The sequence below is a fragment of the Anolis sagrei genome, chromosome 1 (assembly GCF_037176765.1).
Source record: "Anolis sagrei isolate rAnoSag1 chromosome 1, rAnoSag1.mat, whole genome shotgun sequence".
Classification (NCBI taxonomy): domain Eukaryota; kingdom Metazoa; phylum Chordata; class Lepidosauria; order Squamata; family Dactyloidae; genus Anolis; species Anolis sagrei.
Genome location: NC_090021.1, coordinates 67,093,500 through 67,119,455, shown reverse-complemented (window position 1 = coordinate 67,119,455; position 25,956 = coordinate 67,093,500). Strand labels below are relative to the sequence as shown.

Genomic DNA, 25,956 nt, shown 5'->3' with positions numbered 1-25,956 from the left:
ATTTATGCAAACTGAAGAAGCTACCGTTTTCCTCAGGCCATTAATGATTCATACTGATCAACATGGACACAAAGCAGATTTGATTTCAAAATTGACACTTCCACACACGTTGTTTCTAAGTATGAAGAAACGTTGGCTGCTGCATAAAAGGCATAAAAACAGATGTGTGTGTATGCACACACAAATGAAATGATAAATTCTTAGATGTACAGTTTTCAATTGAAAAGCTAAAAACTGGCAATAAACAGTAATAACTATGTCACCTTGCTTTTATCTGATTAACTTGTTGAACATTACATGTTCATGTACCACATTATCAATATAGGTGTACATGCTGGAGGCCATTTTGGATGGATCAGTGCTCACATTTTGATGGCATTCTAAAGAAAATGAGGAACGGAAAGGGCAGAGAGAAAACCCAGCCATTCCTTTTATGTTGGAGTGTGCAGCTTAATGCCATATTAAAATAGAGAGAAGGAGATGTACATCATACTGTTACTTGACCTGGAACTAATTTGCCAGAATAAGTTTTAGAAAAATGACAAGCAGTTCAGAAACCTGGGTTGATTATTTGTTTCAGGTCAAAGAAAAATGCTAAATTAATAATCTAATATTAGTTAATATACTTACTTACTTAATTAGGCGATCCCTCGTTGGACGAGTAAGATGGTCTTCCATTATGGATTTCCTTGTGGGTCTGTATGTGGCTGTGGAGCCCTATTCTTGCTCTGCATCTTCTTCCGCAGTGGGGGCATTGGTTTCCAGGTGGAAGGTGGTCCCGGTCGGGGTTGGCTTGACACGCCTTCCTCCTGGCACGTTTCTCTCTTTCACCCTCCACTCGTGCCTCCTCAAATTCTGCAGCACTGCTGGTCACAGCTGTTCTCCAGCTGGAGCGCTCAAGGGCCAGGGCTTCCCAGTTCTCAGTGTCTATGCCAGAGTTTTTAAGGTTGGCTTTGAGCCCATCTTTAAATCTCTTTTCCTGTCCACCAACGTTCCGTTTTCCGTTCTTGAGTTCGGAGTAGAGCAACTGCTTTGGGAGACGGTGGTCAGGCATCCGGACAATGTGGCCGGCCCAGCAGAGTTGATGTTGGAGGACTGTCGCTTCAGTGCTCGTGGTCTTTGCTTCTTCCAGCACACTGACGTTTGTCCGCTTGTCTTCCCAGGAGATTTGCAGGATTTTCCGGAGGCAGCGCTGATGGAAACGTTCCAGGAGCTGCATGTGACGTCTGTAGACAGTCCACGTCTCACAGGCATATAGCAGGGTTGGGAGGACAATAGCTTTATAAACAAGCACCTTGGTATCCCTACGGATGTCCCGGTCCTCAAACACTCTCTGCTTCATTCTGGAAAATGCTGCACTTGCAGAGCTCAGGCGGTGTTGTATTTCGGCGTCGATGTTGACTTTGGTGGAGAGGTGGCTGCCAAGGTAGCGGAAATGGTCCACATTTTCTAATGTGACACCATTAAGCTGTATTACTGGCATTGGAGAGGGATTGGCTGGCGACTGCTGGAACAGCACCTCGGTTTTCTCAATGTTCAGTGACAGGCCGAGCTTCTCATATGCTTCTGCGAAGGTGTTTAGAGTGGCTTGTAGATCTTCTTCTGAATGCGCACAGACGACATTGTCATCAGCATACTGGAGTTTTATAACAGCTGTTGTTGTAACCTTGGTTTTGGCTTTCAGTCTGCTGAGGTTGAATAGCTTGCCATCTGTCCGATAGATTATTTCCACTCTGGTGGGAAGCTTCCCATCAACAAGGTGAAGTACCATAGTGATGAAGATGGAGAATAGAGTTGGGGCAATAACACATCCCTGTTTGACACCTGATTCCACCTTAAATGGGTCACTTTGGGAGCCACTGCTGTCCAAGACTGTTGCCATCATGTCATCGTGGAGGAGCCGCAGGATGTTCACAAATTTGCTTGGGCACCCGATTTTGTGGAGGATGTTCCAGAGAGCGCTGCGATTCACTGTGTCGAATGCCTTTGCAAGGTCGATGAATGCCATGTACAGAGGTTGGTTTTGTTCTCTGCATTTTTCTTGGAGCTGTCTTGCAGTGAAGATTATGTCCACTGTTCCTCTGGAGGGGCGGAAGCCATTCTGGGATTCTGGGAGGGTGTCTTCTGAGAGGGGCAGAAGGCGGTTTGCAAGGATTCTTGCGAGGATTTTCCCAGCAGAGGTTAGAAGGGAGATACCTCGATAGTTTCCGCAGTCTGTTCTTTCCCCTTTTTTGAAGAGAGTGATGATGGTGGTGTCCTTGAAATCTGCTGGGATTTTCTCGGTCACCCACACTTTTTCTATGAGCTGGTGGAGTTGGTGTGTCAGCTCAGGTCCTCCCTCTTTAAAGATTTCAGCAGGGATCCCATCTGGTCCACTGGCTTTGTTATTCTTCTGTTGGCTGATGGCATTGCTGACTTCTTCCAAACTAGGCAGTGCTGCAAGCTCGTCCCTGGTTTGTTGTTGCAGGATTTGTGAGAGGACCTCTTCGGCCACATTGGAGCTGCGGTTCAGGAGGCTTTGGTAGTGTTCTTTCCAACGTAGTGCAATTGAGTTTTGGTCCTTCAGGAGTTTGGTTCCATCTGATGAGCGTAGAGGCTGTATGCCATGGTTTCTTGGTCCATAGATGACCTTTGTGGCTTTGAAGAATCCCTGAGCATCATGGGTATCTGCCAGGTGTTGGATTTCTTCAGCCTTCTTTGTCCACCAGATGTTCTTGAGTTCTCTTGTCCTTCTTTGGACCTCAACTTTTGCACTGGCATAGATCTTTTTCTTAGCAACACAGTTGATGTCTCTCTGCCATGCTTGGAAGGCTTTCCTTTTCTTGTCAATTACCTGTTGGATCTCGATGTAATTTTCATCAAACCAGTCTTGATGTTTCTTGGCTTGGTATCCAATAGTTTCTTCGCAGGCTTGGATGATGGAGGTCTTCAGTTTGTTCCAATGTTCCTCGACATTTTCGGGGTGTACTGTGGGTAGATGGTCCTTGAGTGCTGTTTGGAGATGGGCTCGTCTGGAGGGCTCCTGAAGGGCTTGGGTGTTCATTTTGCGCCTTGTCTTCCTTCCTTGGAGTCTGCGCTTGGGGGCAATCTTGAGAGCCATCGAGGATCGAATTAGCCTGTGGTCAGTCCAGCAGTCGTCAGCACCTGTCATGGCTCTTGTGAGGAGCACATCACGGCGGTCTCTGGCGCGTATGATTACATAGTCTAAGAGGTGCCAATGCTTTGACCGGGGGTACTTCCATGACGTCTTGAACTTGTTTTTCTGGCGGAAGAGCGTGTTGGTGATGACAAGGTTGTGCTCCGCACATTTGGTGAGAAGCAGGATGCCATTTGAGTTGCTGTTTCCAACCCTGTCTTTTCCGATGGTCCCTGGCCACAGGTCGAAGTCTTGCCCGACTCTTGCATTGAAGTCCCCCAGGAGGATGATTTTGTCCTCCTTAGGTATCCCCGATAGGACGGTATCCAGCTGACAGTAGAATTTCTCCTTGATGTCTTCGTCAGCATCTAGTGTTGGTGCATAGGCACTTATGATGGTTGCCCGTTGGTTTTTGGCAAGATCGATTCGGAGGGTTGAGAGTCATTCATTGATGCCAGTGGGTGCTTCGGACAGATGTTTCACCAGATCATTCCTGATGGCAAAGCCAACTCCGTGCATTTTTTGCTCTTTTTCGGGCAGTCCCTTCCAGAAGAAGGTGTAGCCTCCTTTTTCTTCCTTCAGCTGTCCCTCTCTTGCTCTCCGGGTCTCCTGAAGGGCTGCTATGTCGATGTTGAAGCGTCCCAGCTCCCTTGCAATGATGGCAGTTCTGCGTTCGGGGCGTTCACTGCCACTGTTGTCCATCAGAGTCCGTACGTTCCACGTACCGAAGTTCATTTTCCTTTTTTGGCCGCAGGGTGGTGACCCCACTGGACGCGGCAGTCCAGTCAGGGATAAGTGAGGCAGACTATGTTTAGGGCACCTTTTCTAGCCCCCTCCCCATGTGGGGTGAGCAGAGTGGGTCCTCAATAGGGCTGCTCAGTCACGGATACAGCTGCCGAACTACTCAACTGCCTCGGACCTTGAGGTAGAACGACTGAGTCCGTACCCACCGCCCATGTGCCAGTCTGTGACTAGGGGCTTCCAGATTTCACAGTCCTGCCCCCGTCGCCACTCGCTGATCGCCATGGGACTTTGGTTTCTTGGTTTTTGTTTTCTTTGGAAGACGCCTGTGCGTGGGTTTTTTTAATGTGTGGAGGTCAGTGCACAACTGATCAACACACTGACTTCACAGAGTGAGGTTCCACTGGTGATGTAGTTTAACACAATGACCGTGGCTTCTCAGTCTGTTGCAGCCTTCTTCCGCCTTCGCAGCCGTTGTAACATGTGCCATGTTATCCTCCGCCTGCTCCGCCGTTGAGGTCTTTGGGTCTTCGGACTGTGCTTGGTCTGGAACCTCCCCCGCGGCCACTCCTGGGAGTGCACGACTCCAGTTGTTGTGCCTACAGGTTCATTGGAACGCGCAAGCCCCCTCACCACGACAAGGTGACAGTCCATCGAGGGGGATGGACTGGGTCAGAAACCTGGGTTGATTATTTGTTTCAGGTCAAAGAAAAATGCTAAATTAATAATCTAATATTAGTTAATATAATAATGATAAAAACAACAGAATAATGGTTCTTAAAAGCTTCTAAAGAACCTATCAGCTTGAGGAATGTTCAGTAGAGATAACAATAGTCAGGCTCAGCATTTTACTCAATTCATGTAAGGCACTTATCATCATGAACTCTAGTGAAAGTTTTTTTTTATCTATTCCTGCTATGCTAAATAATTACACCTGTCAGTGGTTCTCAAAGTGTGATTTTCGGAGCCCTTGGGATTCCACGAAGCATACTGAAGGGGGCTCCACATTTTGCTCCTCCTCCCTCTCCTCCAAGCGTTCTCTCCTCTTTCCTGCTCTTTCCATTCCCCCAACCCCCCTTGCCGTGAAAAGCACTTTTCTTGCTACTCTTGCCCCAAAAGTCTTTTTCTCCTGCCTCCATCATTACCCAGATCATTTCCCCCTGGCCTTGCTTGCTTCCAAAACCCCATTTTCCTTCTACTGCTCAGAGGGTGCTTTGATTGTGCCATTCCTGCCTGACAGAGGGGGGTTGAACTGGATGGTCCCTGGAATCTTGCACTGTTAAATTTCTGTTGGTTAAAATTGTTCTTTATTTTAAATATTGTACTGTTCTTTCCTTCCTTTTTGTACTACAAAAATCTTCAGTATGCATAGGAATTTGTTCATTTTTTAAAATAGCTCACACAAATACTCTCTATCTATTTGCCACTGGCCCAGGCCCAGGCTGTCTGTCAAATTTTAAAATGCAATGCATCCATTTTTTTTCCATGCTTGATAATATATAATATACAAACATTTCTGGGAGCTGCACAATAAACTTTTGCTTCAAAAAAGGCTCAAACATCGGATTGTGAATTTGACGATGAGACGACTCGGAATGATCCTGTAGTAAGGATCATGTTTTGATGATGTTGATAATTATGTATTGTGGATTTTATTGTATGTTGTTTTTTCGCACCTTTTCATGTTGTACACCGCAATGAGTCGCCAGTAGGCTGAGAATTGCGGTATATAAGCGTAGAAAATAAATAAATAAATAAATAAACACTAGAAAAAGTTTGAGAACCCCTGCTCTAGAGGAACCTAGTAGTCCTAGCATTGATGCAATCATTTTGCATCTGGCTACAGTCATTTCTCCAGTCCTAGTCATCCCCCATGAAGCATGGAATAACTATGATAGTGATGAAGGTGGTAGTAACTTCAGAATCTGTATGGTGAGATATGGTTGTGAAATCATATGTCCACATACTATGCTAGGCTGGGCCATACAGAATTACAGCTATAATTCTTTGCAGTGATGTCAAAATGAAGAGATGGAAATATTTAATTGTTTTCATCTCATGCACATGATAAAAAAAAAAACAGGCAAAATTTTCTAACCCACTCCAATTTGTGAGATTACAAGTGTTTTCCACATTTCTTATTGCTATTTTTCAATTCAGAACTATTTTATACAGGGTTTTTTTTTACATAAAATGTTTTTTGCACAATATATTTTGGCTTTGCACAAATGCAGAGTTCTTCATACACAAAATGTTTATGCTAGTGTTGAGTAAAAGTGCTATTTATTTATTCTGCTCTTCTAGGAAGGCAAAAAAATTGTGTGATTACTGGCCATTTTTAGGAAAGGGTATCTCAGTGTCAATTTCTTATCAAGGGTGAGAAACATTGTGAATATTCTCTACATTTTATTATAATGCAAACAAGTATGCTGGGGACTTGCTCTTTTTTACATTGGGAATAACATGTCCCTGGCTTCCTAATCTTTATGCGTCATGAGACAGAGATTTCATGCTGAGAGTCTGAAAAGAAACTTTATTTGTATTGATATTAGGCAGACAGTAAAATACAAATTGGAATGGGTAAAAGCCCAATAAATTCAATGGGTGGTTTGAAGATCCATAAAGAAATGCTGATTAGTAACTAAGGAAGAGCAATATGTGATGTTCTTGAAGAAGATTCAACTAGTCAGAGATTTTGATCAGGTCATTTAAAAAAAACTTACAGGTTGATTAGGTTGATTGGTTCTTGACAATTTCTGGCAGGAACTGAAGACTTGAAGTTTCTGAGTCATATTTAAAATATCGTGATCATCTTGGAATTCAGACACAGCAGCAGCAGTTAAAGAAAGACTACTATATAGCTCCCTTTTATGACTAGGAAAGATTGGCTGGCATGTAAGTTCAGAAAATATGGCTTAAGAAGTGGGGATGTAATTCATTGTGGAAGACTAATACCAAATTATAAATCCCATCTTGGAAGAAAGGCAGGATATAGATAGATACAATAAATGAACAAACGGAACAGTATACTTTGAACAAAAAAAAATCTGCTGGTGCATGTTCAACAGTTTGTTTTTGCTCCTATTCAATTTCTGTCTCGTTTTTTTTCTGCCTCTAGTGTCAAATTTATGTTAGAGGAGTAATACCCAGGAAATACCCAGGAAAGCACTGGTTTTATTGTTTGAAGGGCAAGATATAAACATTCTGAATGAACAAATGAATGAATGAATGATCTATCCTCACTGCAGACAGGATCATAATGGAGGCCCACAGGTACATCCTTCTCCATGTATGGATATCCCTTGGAAATTACACAGCCCAACAACACAAATACTTGGTGTCTTTGTTTTTAGGCCTGTTTCTGAGGTTATTCAAAAAATGCATTGGATAAATCACATCAGCTCTAGTTTCTTAGCTATAGTTATTATGATTTTATATGGGTGAGGAGATGATGACTGGTAGATGGCATTTGTGCTGTATCTGAAAAACTAGAGCTGATAGGGGAACAGTAGTTACAATATACCCAGAAACAGGGCCAACATTTTAGACACCAAAATGTATGCTGGAAGGGTTTTTCCCCTCCCTCTCTTTAATGAAATGGGGCAAAGGAGGAAAAGATACTTCAAATGCCCTGTTCACATCACTTTTGCCTCTTTCTCCACTAAACTATCCCATGAAGCCCAGAAGTTGTATGTCACAATTACCACTAGAACGAATGCCTATGAGCTCACACCATCTTTGCAATGAGATGAAAAGCATGTTTTCTTTTTAATCAGAGCGAAACGTCAAATATCTTGAGAAAAGAAAACATCCCGTCGGACAGTGCTTGCCATCCACCACCAGTGAGGCAGAAATGTCACTCAGCAGGCTCTCTTATTCATGATGAGTAAGAAATGGTTGGGCTGAATCACAAACTGAACCAGTTGGGGAGAAAATGGCCATAAGTGTCTGCTATGCTGTCAGGCTGCTGTTGGGAGGCTCACTTTGTCAAAAGGGGCTTCATTAAGGCTGAAGGAACAAGGACAAATATAGGATGTAACTAAATGTGTATGTGCTGTATGAAAACCTAGGATCGGGAAGTGAGAAATGTTGCCGTTGGAAAGATTTTAGCGAAGACAAGTCATCTCAGCACAGCAAGGCAGCCCGTTGAGAACTCTCCAAAATCCACAAGAGTTCTTATAACCAGAGTAAAACTGACACACAAAGCTTTTTTCTTTTTCAGCTCTACTTTCTGTGGATTGTGAAAAAAAATCTCTCTGCTAAAGAATGATATCTTTTCTTATTCTATAGCCAGACACACAAAGAGACACAACAAGGGGGGAAAGGATCAGCTAATTAGCCAAAAACATGCAAACAACCTACTCACAGTCCATGCAACAAGTATGCCTTTATCTCCCTTTTCAATTTTACACATTTACTGAAAAGCACAAAAATCAATCTCAAAAGAATAAAAAAGCTTTACCAATACCTCTCCCCAATTTCACATTATCTTAATCTTGCTTTACTGTATCAAGTTGAATTTATTATTTGCATTTCACATTTGCCATGCCAGGAAAAACAAAATGAATATTCCTAACTTATCATGTGGTAGAAGAAAGTAAATCTTATTTTATTCTTACATAAAAATGCTTCTATTCCCCAAGCTTTTCTGCAATGCTACTTCTACATGTCTTTATTAACCAAAAAGTTCTTGTATTAGGTACCCTATGTTATTAAGGTTCAAAAGTTTCTTCCATTGGGCGACACTGTCAGATTTGCAAATATTTTGAAAGTTTTTCTTCCCCTTTTTGCATTTTGGGACTTTCATTTTTATATGGCTTTAGAACAGCTGGGAGTTTTAGTCCACGTCAGGATGAGCATCCAATCTTCAGCCCAGCTTATTGTCTACCTAACCAGTTCGAAAACAGCAGTAGAGAAATTAGACACCACTTAAGTGGGGAGGTATTTTACGGCACCATAAAAAAGCCAGAGATCAAAGAACAGGAGGAAAAATCTGTGGTCAAAAAAGCTCATCATCATAGAGGATGGAATGACAGCAGCCCCCTGTGGCTAGAATAGAGAATAACCTCCAGGACGCTGAAGTTGGAAATAGATCGAGACACATCTATCTATCTGTCTGTCTGTCTGTCCTATATGTCTATTGGCATTGAATATTTGCCATGTTATGTGTTATGTGATCTGTCCTGAGTCCCCTTCAGGGTAAGAAGGGCAGAATATAAATGTTGTAAATAAATAAATAAATAAATAAATAAATAAAGGTTTTCATGCAACTTTTTTTGCATTTCAAAGGTACTCTTTCTCACCTAGGATAAGAACATTTCTTAAAAAATACATTCCCAATGCAACAGCCATTAACAGTACAACTCTGGTGATGGAGAGTACAGTACTTCTCTATGACACACAGAAATTTGTTTCTGATATCCATTCTGAAACCTGACTGGCATGGTCATTATTAAGGTAGTGACACTGAGAAAAAAAAGTAAGATTTTAGCTTTAAGTTGAAAGCTATCATGCATTGTAAACTGTTCCTGGATTCTACTTCTTTATAATGTTTGCTTTTCTTTCTTTTTTTAAGGCACTGACTATAAAAAAACTGGAAGACGAAAGTAAAAACCAAGGTTCTCAAGCTTTATGCCAACATGCTCACTTTGTACAAAGAGGTGGTTTTAATTTAATTTTGCTTAGTTTGGTGTGGAAAATCACCCATTATAATACTGGAACAGACCTTAGGATACATTTAATCCAACTTCCTGTTCAGTGTAAAAATCTGGTGACTACAGTATCCCTAACTGATGGAGGTCTAATTTTTAAATATATTGATTGCTCTTTTATTTTCCCAGCAAACAAGATTTCAGCAATATACCCTTTCATTTTATATCTAGTAATTTTTAAACCAATGGTTTGACAGGCTTACATTTAGCCCTTATTTCTGAAGTTCTTTCTGACATTAAGCAAATGATGAACTGTCAGATTTGCAGAATTAGTTACTCCAGGGATATATTGATCTTTAACCTACTTAAGTATGTGCAATTTCATATTTGAGGACCAATACATTTGTTTTTTACTTCTGGCCTAGAAGGACATAACTGAATGATATTCATATATTGTCAAAGGAGGTAATCTTATAGCTCTGTTCCTCCATTTCCTTCCTCTCCCATTACTGTACTTGAACTGTCTTGTCCTTTCTCTCTTTAGTCTAGATCAGTGGGTCTCCATCTGTGGGTCTCCAGATGTTTTTGCCTTCAACTTCCAGAAATCCTAAGAGCTGATAAACTGGCTGGGATTTCTGGGAGTTGAAGGCCAAAACACCTGGGGACCCACAGATTGAGAACCACTGGTGTAGGTAATAGTATTTAGTTTGTGCCTGTTTTATTTCAAATAGCAACCCTCTATTGTTAAATATGTTTAATTGGGATCAAAATGTACATCATACATCTGAATCTTAGCATGGTAATTGAGTGATATCTTACACCATACATCTGAATCTTAGCATGGTAATTGAGTGATATCTTTCTCTATTCTGGGATAGACATTTAAAGATACCATTACAAGTAGACTGAATTTCTACTTGAATTTAATTTTTGCATTGCTCCAGTCATTTCCTCACTGGTTATGTATGACAACTTACAATTCCTGACATATAACCAGGCTATAATAATAAAACTTAAATAATAATAAAACTTTGTTTATATTCCGCCCTATCTCCCCAAGGCGACTCAGGCCCCTTCTACACTGACATATAATCCAGTAACCCAATGTAAGCAGGCCCCTTCTACACTGCCATATAATCCAGATTATCAAATCAGATAATCCAGATTATCTGCTCTGAACTGGATTATCTGCTCTGAACTGGATTATCTGAGTCTACATCATCATATAATCCAGTTCAACGCAGTTACTCTAGATTTCATATGGGGCCTCTGACAAAGATTTCTGATCCATAAAGAGATCCAACAGAGAACTGATGGTGAGAGTTAACAGTTATCCAATGAAGATACATAATATAGATACGATCTAGACACAGGATCAAATGACTTCTGTGCAAACTGAGCCAATGTTTGAACCCATTGTTTATGAATGTTATCTACAGTGCTGGAGCCACTAAGCTATTTTGCTATTTTGCTTCATGATTACCAATGAAGGGACTATCAAAACAAGGACACTTGAGTGCCATATATTCAACTCAATCCACAAGAAAGAACTGCTTTAAGGGCCATAGGGCAACCTTTGAAAGTCAGGAGGGAACCAAGAACTTGGATTAAAAATAGTCCTCAAGACTATTTTTAATCAAAGGATTTGGAGTGTGTGGGGTGGAAGGTTGAGTTCTTAAATTTAATTTTTGGAAATCTATATGGCCTAGAGGACACCCTATTCACATCCCAGCCTTGAACAATCCTACTGTTGCAGTCCAGATTAAGTGTCCCGTTCATTAATGAAGCTTTTTTCAAGAAAGTTTGTAACAAAAAAAAAAAAACCCTAGGTAGTTCTTTCATAAAATGTGGCACAAAGCTGCCAGATCCATAAATTATACTTATAAAACAATTGAAACAAAAATAATGAACAAATTATTATAAGTTCAAGTAGCAAAATCAAACGGAGTAGTTATGGTTCCATATTCTTAAATCCTAACACATTTCCAAACCTAAAGCAGATTGCTGCTCAGGCATGAGCTAATTACAACTAGACATGAGACAATCATGGACCAGAACTCGATGACCAAACTTATCAACGACATTTAAGGTGAGATATTCATAAAAGTTGACAGTCAATATAAGGAAGCACTTTCCTGTTGATGGTATGATAGTGAGGATTTAATAAAGGCAAAACTTAAACACTTCAATGCCAGTATGGTCAGCTATTCCACTGCTATGCTGAATTTGACAACTATAAAAAGTGGTATCAAAGAAACTCAGGAGCACCATAGAATGTACAAATATAAAGATGGAGAACAGAGCAACTCTAAAAACTCTGCCATATACATGAAATTGTTCATAGATGGCTCACAGAAGTAGAAGAGTGATGGTGGAAACCTTGCAGTTTTTCAGCTGTAGAATCATTGTTAGGAAAAATGCATTCTATTTTGGAATATGTCAGTGCAGTATATTACCTGAATTGTCAGACTGAGAAGAAATAGTATTGTCTTCTGTGTCCAAAATCACAGCAAGCCCGCCTGAGTTAGAAGGCAGAAGACTGGTATTAAGGTCAACACGAGTGAGGCTTTTGGCTTCTTTTCCATCATTTGTTAGAACACTACAGTCATTTGTTGTTTCAGCTTCAATCCCTCCTTGATCCTTTTTCTGTGGAGTTTGAACAACATGAACAATACTTTGCTGAGGTAGGTCACAACTCTGAAAAATAAAAAAATATATATAATTTTCAAGTAAGTTTTTATGTTTCTCATTCATTTCCCATTCATTTCAATCAGAATTCCAAAGAATGCTAAAATTAGGAGTACTTTTGCTAATTATAGGATCGGAAGAACTGGAAATTTCTAAACATTTAACAGTGAGCATTGTAATTACAACTCTGGGTGCCACTTACTGTGGAGCCAGTCTGAAGTGGCAGTACTCTGAATGTGGCCCAAAAGTAGTTACACTGCCCGCCTTTGTCCCACTGCATTCCGGTTTGGTCCCACTATACCTTTGGAAGGCCAGCTATGCCTCTGTCATTGTAATGGTGGTCACGGAACCCCAAAGAACTCCTGATTGTCACTGGGCTCCTTTGTTGATGCCATTAAGCATCCTGTACAACTGAGAGAGGGAAGGGGAGGGGGGAAAGGAAGGGGTAAGCCTCTCCCCATCTCCAAGTTATGTAGTTGTTTTTGATGACATCAGCAAAGGCAATGGATATGAACTCTTTGGAGTTCTATGGCTACTGCTTCAGTGACAAAACAACACAACTAAGTGCAATACCATTTTCCCCAGGAAGCAGAGCAAGAGGAAACTGTGTTAGTGCCACTGGCCTGTGTGAACTGTGGGACCAAACCGGTCATTTCAAAAGCTGAAAGGGACATGGTTATGTATTAACAGGACCTGATACAGACAAGATTACATGACTAGCACATAAAGAGATTTCATTCATGTTACTGGACTTAAAATTAGGGAAATGTACACATTAGTGTCTCTTTGCTTTCTAAAATAGGAAGAGACCCTACACATCTAGTTTCCCTGCCATATCTTATAGTGGAACTAGCATGTTCATCTTTATCCTCATGTGATGTTTAAGCATTGAATAACATCTGAACTGGGTTTATAGTCTCTGGTTACAATGCAAATTCCAATAGATGCATGGAACTGATCAAGGGGCTGGCAAGTTTTGTATCCTTAACAGTGAGTTCTACCTTTTGTCTATATTGAACTGTTTGTCCCATTTCAATATGACCAATAGGCAACTTCTTTTCAGTTTTCTTATTTGCTTACTTTATGCTTCACTGCACTCTGTAATCTAGTTTTTTCCACTCCCACTCATCTGGCATTTTGCCTTTATTTATAATTTCAGTTTAAACCTCCTCAACACCTTTGAATTGTTTTAGAAAGGCCATTTATATTGATTTCTTACATACAGCTCTAAAATATGAAAACCACATTTGATGCTTAAAATTGGATTTAATAACCCTTTCCCTAAGAAAGTAATAATCCGTTCAACAGAGACTTGTCAAAGCAATGATTTTGCTGACTTATTAATCAAAAAATGCTAATACTCAGCTTTAACTTTCAAACTTCATGTTACCATTAAAGAGCTTTTTAAAAAAAATTAAATAGTTTAATATCAGTTAATTCATTAATTCACATTCAAGATTACTTTATGAATGTGAAATTCAGAGTACTTACAGTAAATGACCCTTAAATTCCTGATACTGGACTCAATCCACTAGGAATATATTTTCTAAATCCAATCCATGTGTACTGGACTGTTCCTTGTACATTCCATAGTCATAGTCATTGTCTGGAGTGAGTGGCTCTTGAATAATTTTCTAGAATGCTTGAAAATAAATTTATGGGGAGTCTTGGTTTTCCTATCTGTGCCCCCCCCCCCCCCAATAATAGAGATTGTATGTTATGATAATGCATTCTGCAAACTTGAACTTTAGTACTGGAAATCATATAGCACACATATTGGAGGCACAAATGTGTAAAATGCTGCTATGTATGTATATGTAGTTAACAATTTCTGCATCTAATAACAATCTCTTGTACCTTAGTGGAGTAAGCTGTGGTACATGGCTAGCACACTGGGGTTTAAGTCTTAGCCTTACTTTCAAAAATTGTATTTAAAGAACTATCAAATGATGTTTCAGAGATATTTATCCAATATAAACAATCTGAGATTGCTACATTTTGATTTCTTAATGACTGGTGCCAAAAATGTGCGAGGCTAGAATGGGGACAAGGTAGGCAAAATGAAGACAGAAATCTGGTAGATGTGAAGGGAACCCTCAGTAACTACTTGGTAAAAGGTAACAACCAAAGGAATTTGGAACAGGAAACAGGTCAAAGTAGAAATAACACATTTTCAACATTGTGTTAAGCTTCTTAGAAGAGAGTGGCATAAACAGTCATTTGTTCATTCACTCAATCAATGCATCTTTAGTTCACTAACTTTCCAAGATCCAAAACCGATGATCCAACCCAACAGTCATTTTACTAGTCCAAGATCCAAGATTTGAATAATTTCTTGTAGATACACAATAACTAATACACAACAGATAAATAGTTTCACACTTGCTAGTTAAATTAAGGTGGAACACATTAAAACAACTAAACAGAAGACCGTACAAAAAAATCTCACAGTAGCCAACCGTTGTTATGTTTGTTGTTTGTATTTGCAAACATTTATTTTTCCATGACTCAATGAGATTACATAGTAAATGAAAAATTAAGAATGACTACTGGAGAGCTGAAACTATAATAACAGACAAAGTTGTGACATTTAAAGTAGGCTTTATGGAAAAGTGAAGACAAGACATTCACATTAATGGAAAATCCATTCTGGGATAGAATGCAGAGACACTAAAGGTGACCCTTGAAACAGAAACACACATAAGAAGTCCTCACATGAGAGAAAACTAAACCCACCATATCTGATTGTGCTATTATTAGTGCCCTCTTAGAATTTAAAGGACAGCGTCTATGTCATAGCTTAAAAACTGTGTGCAGAGAAAGAAAATCAATTGAGAAAAGTGAGCATGCAAGCATTTTTTATGATTTCTTTTATGTCTGGCCAATGACCAAGAACATGATAGATAAGACATTCTCTTGCTCTCTCTCATACACGCATGCATACTCTTGATGTGACTGGGAAGGAAAAATCTTTCACTTGCTCGGTAAAAATAGGATGGCTTAAAACAGAGGATTACAAGTATTAGAAATCTCATATATAATGTGAATACACGGCAATTGATTGAGAATACCCAAAGGAGGCACACCTTATCTAGTATCAGATTCTATTAGTGCAAAGCACAAAAGTTCAGATTAAATCAGGTGTTTATATGGGTTTGGTGAGTTATAATGTTTAATGGAAAACCGGGATTTAATTATACAGTTTATGGATAATCTTTTTCAGGGTTGGAACTCTATTGCTCACTGAATGCAGTCTATTTTTACGATGTTGCTCAGAACATTTCTAGTAGGTCTCAATTCACTTTCTTCAATTGTTGTTATAAGAGAAATTCCAGTAAATTACTGTATTAGCATAGTATACAATCCAGCACATTTGTAGGGGCCAAAATTACAATAGTCAATTTATTGTTCAGCAGGTTACCATAGGGAATGCTCGTACTGTGAAGGCACAGAACTGCAGTTTACTAAATATTGTTAACACAACAAAATCAGGACCTCAAATTCTAAGATGTGTGAGAATATCTGCATATGATTTTTCATTGGATAATTATCTTTCCCAGTTCTCCACATCCATTTACTTAAAAGGTTGGCTGGAAAATGATAAAAAGGCAACTTTAAAAGATTTGACACATATGCAATGTCAGACAGGTCAAAATAGGTTATTGCTTTTTTAAAAAAACTCAAAGTATCACTGGAGTTTTATATATTTCATCCTGAAGAGCTCTAATGACAATTCAGAGAAAAGTAAAGGATGCAAGTCTTAAAAACATGCAGTCACGAGGCTCTCAGTAACCCAGAGACACTGTATACAAACAGATCCCTTGGAATCAAAAACCTTCTCTGATGATCGTAGGAGTGATTTGTGCTACTGCAGAAAATTAGAAGACTCAAAGTAATAAATGCACTTTAACTGATGGGCAAAATTAAGAAAGATATCTCCAAGATGATGGACACTGCTGCTGATAGTGATTTCAGAGTTGCTAGTTTAACAAAACACTAACTGGGATATATTGAGAATATTACATTAAATTTCATTACATCCTAAGTATCAATAAAAAAATATTAAAAGGAGGAGTTGTGGGTTTGTTTATTTACTACTCTTGTACCCCACCCTTCTCAACCCCAAAAGGGACTCAGAGTGGCCTTCCAAAGGCAACAAGTAGATGCCACATATACATATACAGATCAATAAATAAACAAATGCTTAAAATCAGAACAGTTAAAACATGAAACAATTAAAAACATCAATTAAATTCACATAGTCCAGATCATACTCCAGGGTTGGTCCAAGTCATCATTATGTCATTTTGTTGTGGTGATGTTGGGGATATTATGGTTTATAATTGCAAATTTAGTCTTGGGACACAACTACACTGACCATTTAGATTGGTTTTGAACTAGTATAGAAGAAACCAGTTTGAGGCCTGAATTGTAACATTTCAGATAAGGATATGCTGAGCATTAAAACAAAACAAGAACAATGATGTTCATTTAGTTCCCTGCCTCTCCTAATGGCTCAAGGCAGAGTACAACATAAAATACATACAATAAATTACATAGATAAAAACACATACCTATAAAAAACAAACATCAAATAAAAATAAAACATATAGTGGCAACTGAATGGAGATTCAATACTCATGATTTAGAGTTGAATGGGTAGGCCTCCAAGAAGAGATATTAAAGTACTTCCAATAGGTGACCATCCAACCTCTGCTTAAAAACTTCCACAGGTAACATATGCAAGTGTCAAGAAGCTCTTACTGTCAGGAAGTTCTTCCTAGTGTTTAAATGGTATCTTTTTTTCACTGCAATTTCAATATTTTGATCCATGTCCTAATCTCCAGAGGAGCAGAAAATAAGCTTACCACATCCTCAATTTGACATCCTTTCAAATATTGAAACATGACTATCATGTCCTCCCTCAGCCTTCTTTTCTCCAAGCTAAACATATCCAGCTGAGCTTAAGGACTAACCACTAGAAACTCCCTAGGAGATGGGACTTTTGGGCTTAAAAGGGACATTCTTACTTTACCATCCTTTCAAAGGACAGAAGGAATGTATACTAGACTTTGACTGCAAAAAGAACGAAAAGGGTATTTAAGCTGACCCTGAGCAATTGAAAAGAGAATCCAAATAAAAACCCATTACTTGTTATCAGTACTTATTGAAGCCAGCATGCTGTGTGCTGGTTTCAACACTATACTATGAATCTGAAAACCTGGATTCGATTTGACATCCTTTCAAATATTGAAACATGACTATCATGTCCTCCCTCAGCCTTCTTTTCTCCAAACTAAATATATCTCCAGAGGAGCAGAAAATAAGCTTGCCACATTCTCAATTTGACATCTTTTCAAATGTTGAAACATGACTATCATGTCCTCCCTCAGCCTTCTTTTCTCCAAGCTAAACATATCCAGCTGAGCTTAAGGACTAACCACTACAAACTCCCTAGGAGATGGGACTTTTGGGCTTAAAAGGGACATTCTTACTTTACCATCCATTCAAAGGACAGAAGGAATGTATACTAGACTTTGACTGGAAAAAGAACAAAAAGGGTATTTCGTTCTCGGCTCTGGAACGCCCTTCCCATGGAGATAAGATCAGCCTCCTCGCTGATGGTATTCCGAAAAAGATTAAAAACTTGGATGTTCAAGCAGGCATTTGGTTAATTCAGTGCAATGAATGTGCCGACTACGGATTGGTAATATGGATGATGCAATTGGACCACGATTTTAGTTAGGAGATGTATTGGATTGTGATTTATGTGAAATATTGTGTATTATGTTTTTTATGGTTTTAATTGTATACTGTGTACTGTATATTCTGTTGTAAACCGCGTTGAGTCGCCAGTTAGGCTGAGAAATGGCGGTATACAAGGACAGTAAATAAATAAATAAATAAATAAATAAATATTTAAGCTGACCCTGAGTAATTGAGAAGCCAAATACATACCCATTACGTGCTATCAGTACTTATTGAAGCCATATACTATGAATCTGGAAACCTGGGTTCGATTTCCTTCTTGATTATGAAAACCCACTGGGCAAGTCACACACTCTCAGTCTTAGAAAACCCCCTGATAGGGTCACCATCAATCAGCAATGACATGCAACAACATGCTATCTTTCCTGGTCCTGTCATGTAATTTGTGAAGAAAATAAGCTTTAACCTACTCCTGTCAGGAGATTGTCAGAACCATTTAATGTAATGGGAAGAGAAGCTGGATGATCATAAAAACATTTGCTCAGAATTTGTCCTTTGCCTTTGTGATGACTTTGGAGACTACACGGTCTGGAATTCACAGTTGTTGCCCTAAAAAAATCTGCCCTTGATCCTGACAAGCTTGAAATGCCCTTCGTTCAGCATTCACACTGGCATAATTGTTCACCCTTGCAGTATCATGAACGATGGGATTAATAGTGATAAATGAACAAAATGAGCTAAAAACCCCTAATCTACTGCACAATGCTGAGGGTAACAGATTACAAAGGTTTTGCACGAATGCTGCTCATTAGATACATGTGCTGCTCTTCTGATTTTCTGCTGATGACTGCCTTTGTAATGAGATAATCATTTACTGGAGATAACAAATATACCCAACTGGCAGTACCTGAACTTGGTTTGTCTCACTTCACCTCAACCAGAACTCCTTTCCAGTTCAGAAATTCAATTCACAATACATTTCCACAACTCTTTCTCTTTATTTGTTCTGTTGTCATCTTTGCTCTGCCCACATTTCCATCTTGGCTGAAACTCAAGTTACTGCTTATATTCCTTACTGTTGCTTGGCCTGCTGCCTAGAATTTATTGCCTCTTGATACTGACATTTCCTCCTCTTTGTCACAGATTTAAAAAGCATTTCAGAAGATTCCATAACCTCTGTTTCTCCTTGTTTCCTGTTCCTCATCTTCCATATTCCTTTCCCCATTATTACGATAATCTTTTAAAAACTATATAAATCAGCAGGACAAAGCGTGGCTCATAAATCATGTGTGGCCCCCAGAACCCACTTTTGTTGACTCTAAAACCCTATTCCATCAGCCTCCAAACCACACAACTATGCATGCATGATTTTCATTTTTTTTTTGCTAAAAATCACAAATAAATCCCCTCAAATGTCTCTATGTTTCTTTGTAATAACTATCAAATTGGCAATTGAAAGTGGCATGTACTTTCCCAGAGTTAATTCTCTGCAAGCACAGCATGGTCTCTCAACTGATATGACAAATCAGTAGAGAATAAAGACAGCCACAGACAAAATCAGAACTTCCAAGCCCCACTTAACATTATCCCTGTCTCTAGCTTCACTCAGACTGCACTTCAAAAGGCCTGTTGAGTCCCATCCTCATTAACTGTTCTCTTAAAGAGTACATACCTCTGGATGTAGGTAACATCAGCAGTGGGTAATTGCTTGGCCAGCAGGGACCCATTTCCCTGGTCTGCATCAAAACCTCTCTATAATAATCAAGCCTTTACAGTTATCCGTTTTATTGCTTCTTGCAAAAATGTATGATAGTTTGGATTAAGTTTTCATTTTTATCAGTACACCAATCAGTCATGTAAGGTACTGGCTGCTCAGAAACCTGGACCTTGGGCTCCATGTTCAAAACCTAATATGGTTACATTTGGTCCATGTGCATTTTTAAAAGGCAAAGTCACTGTTTTCATTATGAATCCTGAACAATGCTCTCCTTCCATTTCTTCCTGTTGGAATATTACCATGTATAGAAAGCCTGAGCAAATTGTGATAGCATTCCAACTGGAACAAAAATAACATTTGCACAAGGAAGAATTTTATACTGAGAACATTTAGAATCGTTTCCAGCTTTAAAATGGAGCTTGCTTAATTTATGTTAGCTTCTGCTAAGACCAACCATCCACCCCATTCTGCCACTAGATTCAAAGAATGATGGCAGCTATTAGTATTTTGACAATGACATTAACAACTTATCAAGCTGATACTAAAAGGAACAGAACAACTGTAAAATGAGTACTAAATTCACATGAAACCTATCAGCAGAGTTAGCCAACTTATTATTCTCTCTCTCCCAACCCTATAGTAGTCTCGGCACTGTATACCACAGAGGAGCCCATAAGGCACTAACTCATTTCAATATTTACACAGAAGGCCACCAATCAATGACAGTTTTATAGGACTAAATTAAAAATGAATGCAGTTGCATTGCTATGATGTATGCTGTCTTCATCAAGGCAGTTTCCTTTGTGATTTTGATTGAACACAACTATCACTTTTATTTTGTTACTATATGTCCCCAAAGAACTTAAATCATCTAAACATATTAACTACAGGAGTTAATACATAAAAAGGAAAGCCATAAACCTAGTCACCAGGCCGTGCATTTTTGAATACTGCATGGGATATACTATCCATTCTTGCAATTGCAATTTACCCAAGAAAGTTCTTTTTAAATGTGCATAGCTACAGTTCTGGTTCCAAGCCTAAAAAACAGTTGCTTCTATATTTCTTTTTTCCTCTTCCCCCCAAAAGTTGTACTTTCCTCTTTCTCAAAAGTAACTCAACAGTTTCTTTTAAAAAATCCACACGCTACAAAAATTTGGCTGGTGGTACAAAATAAATTCCCATTTTACTACAAAAGAAAAACAGGCAGGAAATGAGACAAACAATAGTCCCCTTCTACCATTTGATGAAGCCACATATGCTGTAAAAGTATCTTAAAACTGCTTATCCTGCAAAACCAATAGTTATCCACCACTATGAGAGAGTCCGGGATATAGCAGGTACTTAATGGATTTGAGGCATCTCTAAGGAACAAATATTCCAGATTAATTTCCTTCATGTAGATGTGCTCTGTTATAATCAGCACATACAATAATTATATGTTTGTTGTTGGAAGCAATGTCTTAGCCCAAGAACTAGAATATGTAACCTACAAGTTCCGTATTTGACAGTAAGACTTTGACCTCATTTTTTACTAATACAATTTATTTGAAAAGGATGCGATCATTATAATTAATAAACAGGCATAATTTAATTTGAAAAGGGATCTAATGAGTGTCCTCTGCTAGAGATAGATGTGCACGTCCATAAAACTGGTCCTTGAGTTGGTTCCTGCCATATGAATCTTCTTATGAATAGTATGTGCTCATGGCACACTGAATTATTTGAGTCAATGTATTCAAAGTGCTGGATGAGAACAGTAATCATGTAAGATACTGAATCAGAATCCTCTCACATTCTTATAATGTTATTATTGAATTCATCTAGTCCTTTATGAGTCAAAAATATCACAAAAAAGCTGCTGAGATTTCTCTATATCACTTGCTCAGTGGTACCATAAAATGTTTTTTATATGCCTCCAGGTTTTGTTCTGCAACTTGGCCTACCTATCATAGGGTTTGATTGGTAAGATGTGTTCAGATGGCGTCTGGAAATGCCTTCCTCTGATACTGAGAGAGTATGACTTGCCCAAAGTAATCCAGTGGGTTTCTGTGACTGAGCAAGTATTCAAACCCTGATATCTCAGACTAAATTTCAGATTCCATGCTGACTCTTATCATAAAAGTCATAAAATAGACCTCTTTATATATCCTCTTTCAGCCATCTGCATCCTATCAGTGAGGGAAAAAATTATGATATTTAGCACTAGAGATGTATACAAAGGTAGTCCCTAGACATAAGAGCAAATTCCCACAATTGTTCAGAGGTTTTAGAAATAAAACATAGAGACACATAATGAATTTAAATTCAAATAATAAACTGCAGGAGCAAGAGATGGATAGTCAAAAAGGCAAATTCAGAAAGGCCTGCAAATACAGAATCAGGACAAAGAAAAGGAACAGGATAGGATAGGGACTGGTGATGGAGAAAGGTTGAGCTGGCTTAACCCATGAAAGGTGTCCCATATGAAACACCTTCAGATCTCCGTTGTTATTTTATATTTGTTAATTTAAATTAATTGATATCCTGTCATTCTTCTGAGATGCAATTAGCTTCAAGGAATTAACAAGGCATCAGACAGAAGAATGATAGAAACACAGAGCTGGAATAGACTATCAATACTAAAAGTGCAAGAGTGAGCCTGTTTACCCATTGCCCTTGTGTGGAATGCCTGTTACATCTTTGGCAGACTTCTTTGCAACTTTATCAAGCAACTTTCTAAAACAGACCAGACTTTGGTTTGAGAATAATTTTAAAAAAATGTCTGTGAGCTGGTCTTTTGTTGATTTTGTTGGTGTATATACATGGATTTCGTTAAACATGTTTTGTAGGAATATTTATAGTGTGACTAAATGCTCGAATTCAGAATAAATATAATCATATCTAAAGTAGCGTTTTAAAAAAGGTCTCGTTAATTTCCAGGAGAAGTTAATTAATACGGGAGATGTCACCAAATGAAAAACAGTTGTGTTAGACTGCACAAGCTCAAGTTTTGGACTTATTTTTTGAATATTGTCCCAGATTCCTTCGGAATTTAACTCTAGGGACACTTCAACAATTGAAGAGTCCTAAGGTACATTATCTGTTGGAATTGTCTGAGGGCTCTGTATGTATCAGAATGACTAGTCAACAGTCTGGCATATTCCCAATCAAACCAGCTTAGAATGATGGGAGTTGTAGCTCAACACATCTGGAGAGCCCCAGAGTGAGGATCTGAGAATATATGTTGGATGTCTATATCAGTAACTGAGAGGTTCCTCAGCAGATTCATTGAAATGGATGGTTAAGCCAAGACACCAGAATCAAAAAATGCAGCTTGAAATTGGTTCATGAAATCCTAGTTTAGGGAATACAGATAACTGTTTTAGAAAAGTGGTAAACCAGATGGGGCTCTTGATTCAGCTTTAGAGGTCCTTGCTAGACAGAGAGGGAAGTGGATGAGCTCTGGTTGCTCATATCTTTAAACTAGCAATGCTCCAGCAGTTCAGAAATAAGGTGGTTTAAATATGAATTCTTCCAGCTCATAATAAACAAGATTCTGAATTATTTCAGAATCTGGAATGCAAAACAAGACTATTGGGTTTTTACATGAAAGCTTTACAAACCACTGGAGTCACTCTTTTTCTGAGTTGGTTTTTTTTTTTTAAGAAATCCCAACAGTTTATTTAGCCCTGAAAAAGTGAGCATGCCTTAAATATCGCAGGACAATAAAAAAAAAAAGAATTGCAAAAGATTAGCTCCTCGTCTTCACACTCTGCAATGGCTCTCTTAATTTCCATGTGATCAGACTAAGAAAGATCTGTCCATTGCTACTGTAAGTCACTATCTGTTGTTCTGAAACTTAATCCACAGTTTGATTTCTAAATTATGGTTAATACAAAGCATATCATAGACTGTGAAGTGTACTACATATTAGCTGGGCTTACTTTCAATTTTTTTTATTGCAATGCTCCCCTTAAGCATTAGGAATGTGTCCCACTATTTTATGAGTGACAGAAAATTACATTAGAAAAATAATATGGGGGGTGGGAGGACTATCTAATATCAAAACAGTGAAAACAATGGACAGAAATAATGAATTTCCCTGAACCAATCTCCCCTTTTGTGACCTCATCATGCAGCAGCTGCCTATCAATTTCCAAAGAGGCAATAAATATTAAAATGAATTTTTTTGCATGTCTTATCAAAGCTCCTGACATCAATTGTTTTCAAAAATGTTTTCTCCTGCAAGCTCTGAACGCCTCTTCATCAATCTTTTATCAAAAGCAATCTTGTTCTGATTTCTCTCTTATCACAAAAGCTCCTTCCTCACATCTCCCTCTCTTTCTTGGCAAAAGATACATGAATATCATTTTACACTCCACTGTGGCTGCATCTCCATCGATCAGGAAAATAAAAAAAAAGATTTGAAGGATGTGTCGTGACCCTGCAGAGCTCCAAACAACAGAAACACATGTAATGATTCCACTGTGCCTGATACACTGACAAAAGAGAAGAGCATGTGAGCATGTTTCCGCAAATGTGTTTGCACTGCTTTCCCCCCTTTGGCCAAGAGATGCTTCCACTATAAACCATTTCCAAGCGAGCAAGCAGAGGAGTTGACAGACCACTTAATTTCCTGGTCTTTTTCTGACATGCCCATTAAGCTCATAAGAAAAAAAAATATCAATTAGGAAAATTTTCATATAGTGAAATGGTACAAGTATCATCTTAACTTGCCTGACCTCTTCATTCTCACAATGCATCTTTGAAACCATATTGTGTTGAAAGCCATTATGATATGAAGTTACCTTTATATTTAGAAATATAAAGCACAATATGAAGAGAAAATTTCTCACATTCCTAAGCCAATTGCATTTAGATGAAGTCAATAGTCCCACCACAAGTTAGTTTTGGTACTTGTCCTGAACCAATAAGCGGATTTTTCCAATTACCATGACAGAGTCCAGCAACTGCCAGTGCAATTTTAGGTTGATCCTATCCCTCTACTCATAATGGAACAGACAATTGGATTTATATTTTTGTAACTTATAAAATAAATAGGAGGTTTTATTTTATTTTTAATCTTGTATTTTTTGTTCAAGTATTCAAATATTTTGGACCAATGACACAATCAAATTAATTCCTGTTCTATACCAAACATGCAGGAAGCTTCTATACTGACACAGCCAACTTATGCAACATATTAGAGGTTGAGCATCTCTTATCCAAACTGCTTGGGAACAGAACTGGTTTGGGGGTTTTTGGGATTGTGGAATACATGTACATATGTACATAACAAGGTATCTTGGAGATGGAACCCAAGTTCAAACACAAATTCATTTCTGTTTCATATACAAATAATTTGGAAGACAATTTCATATAACAGTTTTAATAGCATGCATGAAACAAAGTTTGTGTATGTTGAGCCACCACAAAGCCATATGTTGATCTCTCAGGGCCTTTCAGACAGGCCCTATATCCCAGGATATGATCTCAGGTTTTCTGTTTTAAACTGGATTATATGGGTCCACACTGTCAGATAATCTGGGATAATCTGTCTGGAAGGGTGCCCAAATCACCTAGGCTGACAATTTGAGATTTTGAAGTATTCTGGATTTTGGAATTCCAGATAAGGGATGTTCGACCTGTTTTTTGTGCCAACCTCTCCTATACACTTGGATCTGTGACAACATTAAAAGACAGAAAATACATATTCTGCAATTGTTTAATCAAGGTGTGACTTATTTGACATAATATATATTAAGATTCATGTTAACTCTAGACTGGCAATAAGGCATTAGATTTCTTTCCCTTTGGAAAGATAAAATAAAATGTTGGCATTAACTAAGATTCAGGTTTAAAGCCTTCTTCAATTCCTTCCTGAGGCAAACAAAAGGTATAATCTTTCCATCTGATTTTCTTTTAAGCACTCGACTTCAATGACATTCCTTCTGTGAATACGGGAGAAATTCTGGATTTGACTGTAGGCAGTTTTGTATTGGCAGGTTTCAGCAAATCTGTGTCTTGGGACAATCTGAAGAAAAATATTCAACTAGTAAGGGAGGGGAGCTCCCGTTTACCATATTCAATGATACAAAAAGGAATGCATCAATTCCCATACCTTTTTCATGAACGACCATTACTTTCTGCACTACTGCCATTTCTCTATCCACAAACCAGGAACATTTCTCATTCCTAGTACTCTTTTTTAAGTAAGTCCAGATTAACAGTAAAAAAACTAAGTAGAGGGAATGACTTCACCAATTTACTGACATATTCCTAGTCTGCTTTTGTTTTTTGTTTTTTTTTTAACAGAAAATCAGGGAAGAACA

At 38.5% G+C, this 25,956-nt stretch overlaps 1 protein-coding gene across 2 annotated transcripts in view; it reads right to left on the bottom strand.

Moving 5' to 3' along the window:
* The window catches only part of PRKN (parkin RBR E3 ubiquitin protein ligase), an 878,318-nt gene that overhangs the window by 586,695 nt on the left and 265,667 nt on the right, over positions 1-25,956 (bottom strand). For both annotated transcript variants that reach the window (XM_060753692.2, XM_060753691.2), the window contains exon 3: positions 11,985-12,225. In XM_060753692.2, the coding sequence (XP_060609675.2) occupies positions 11,985-12,225 (241 nt within the window). The remainder of the gene's footprint in view (positions 1-11,984; positions 12,226-25,956) is intronic.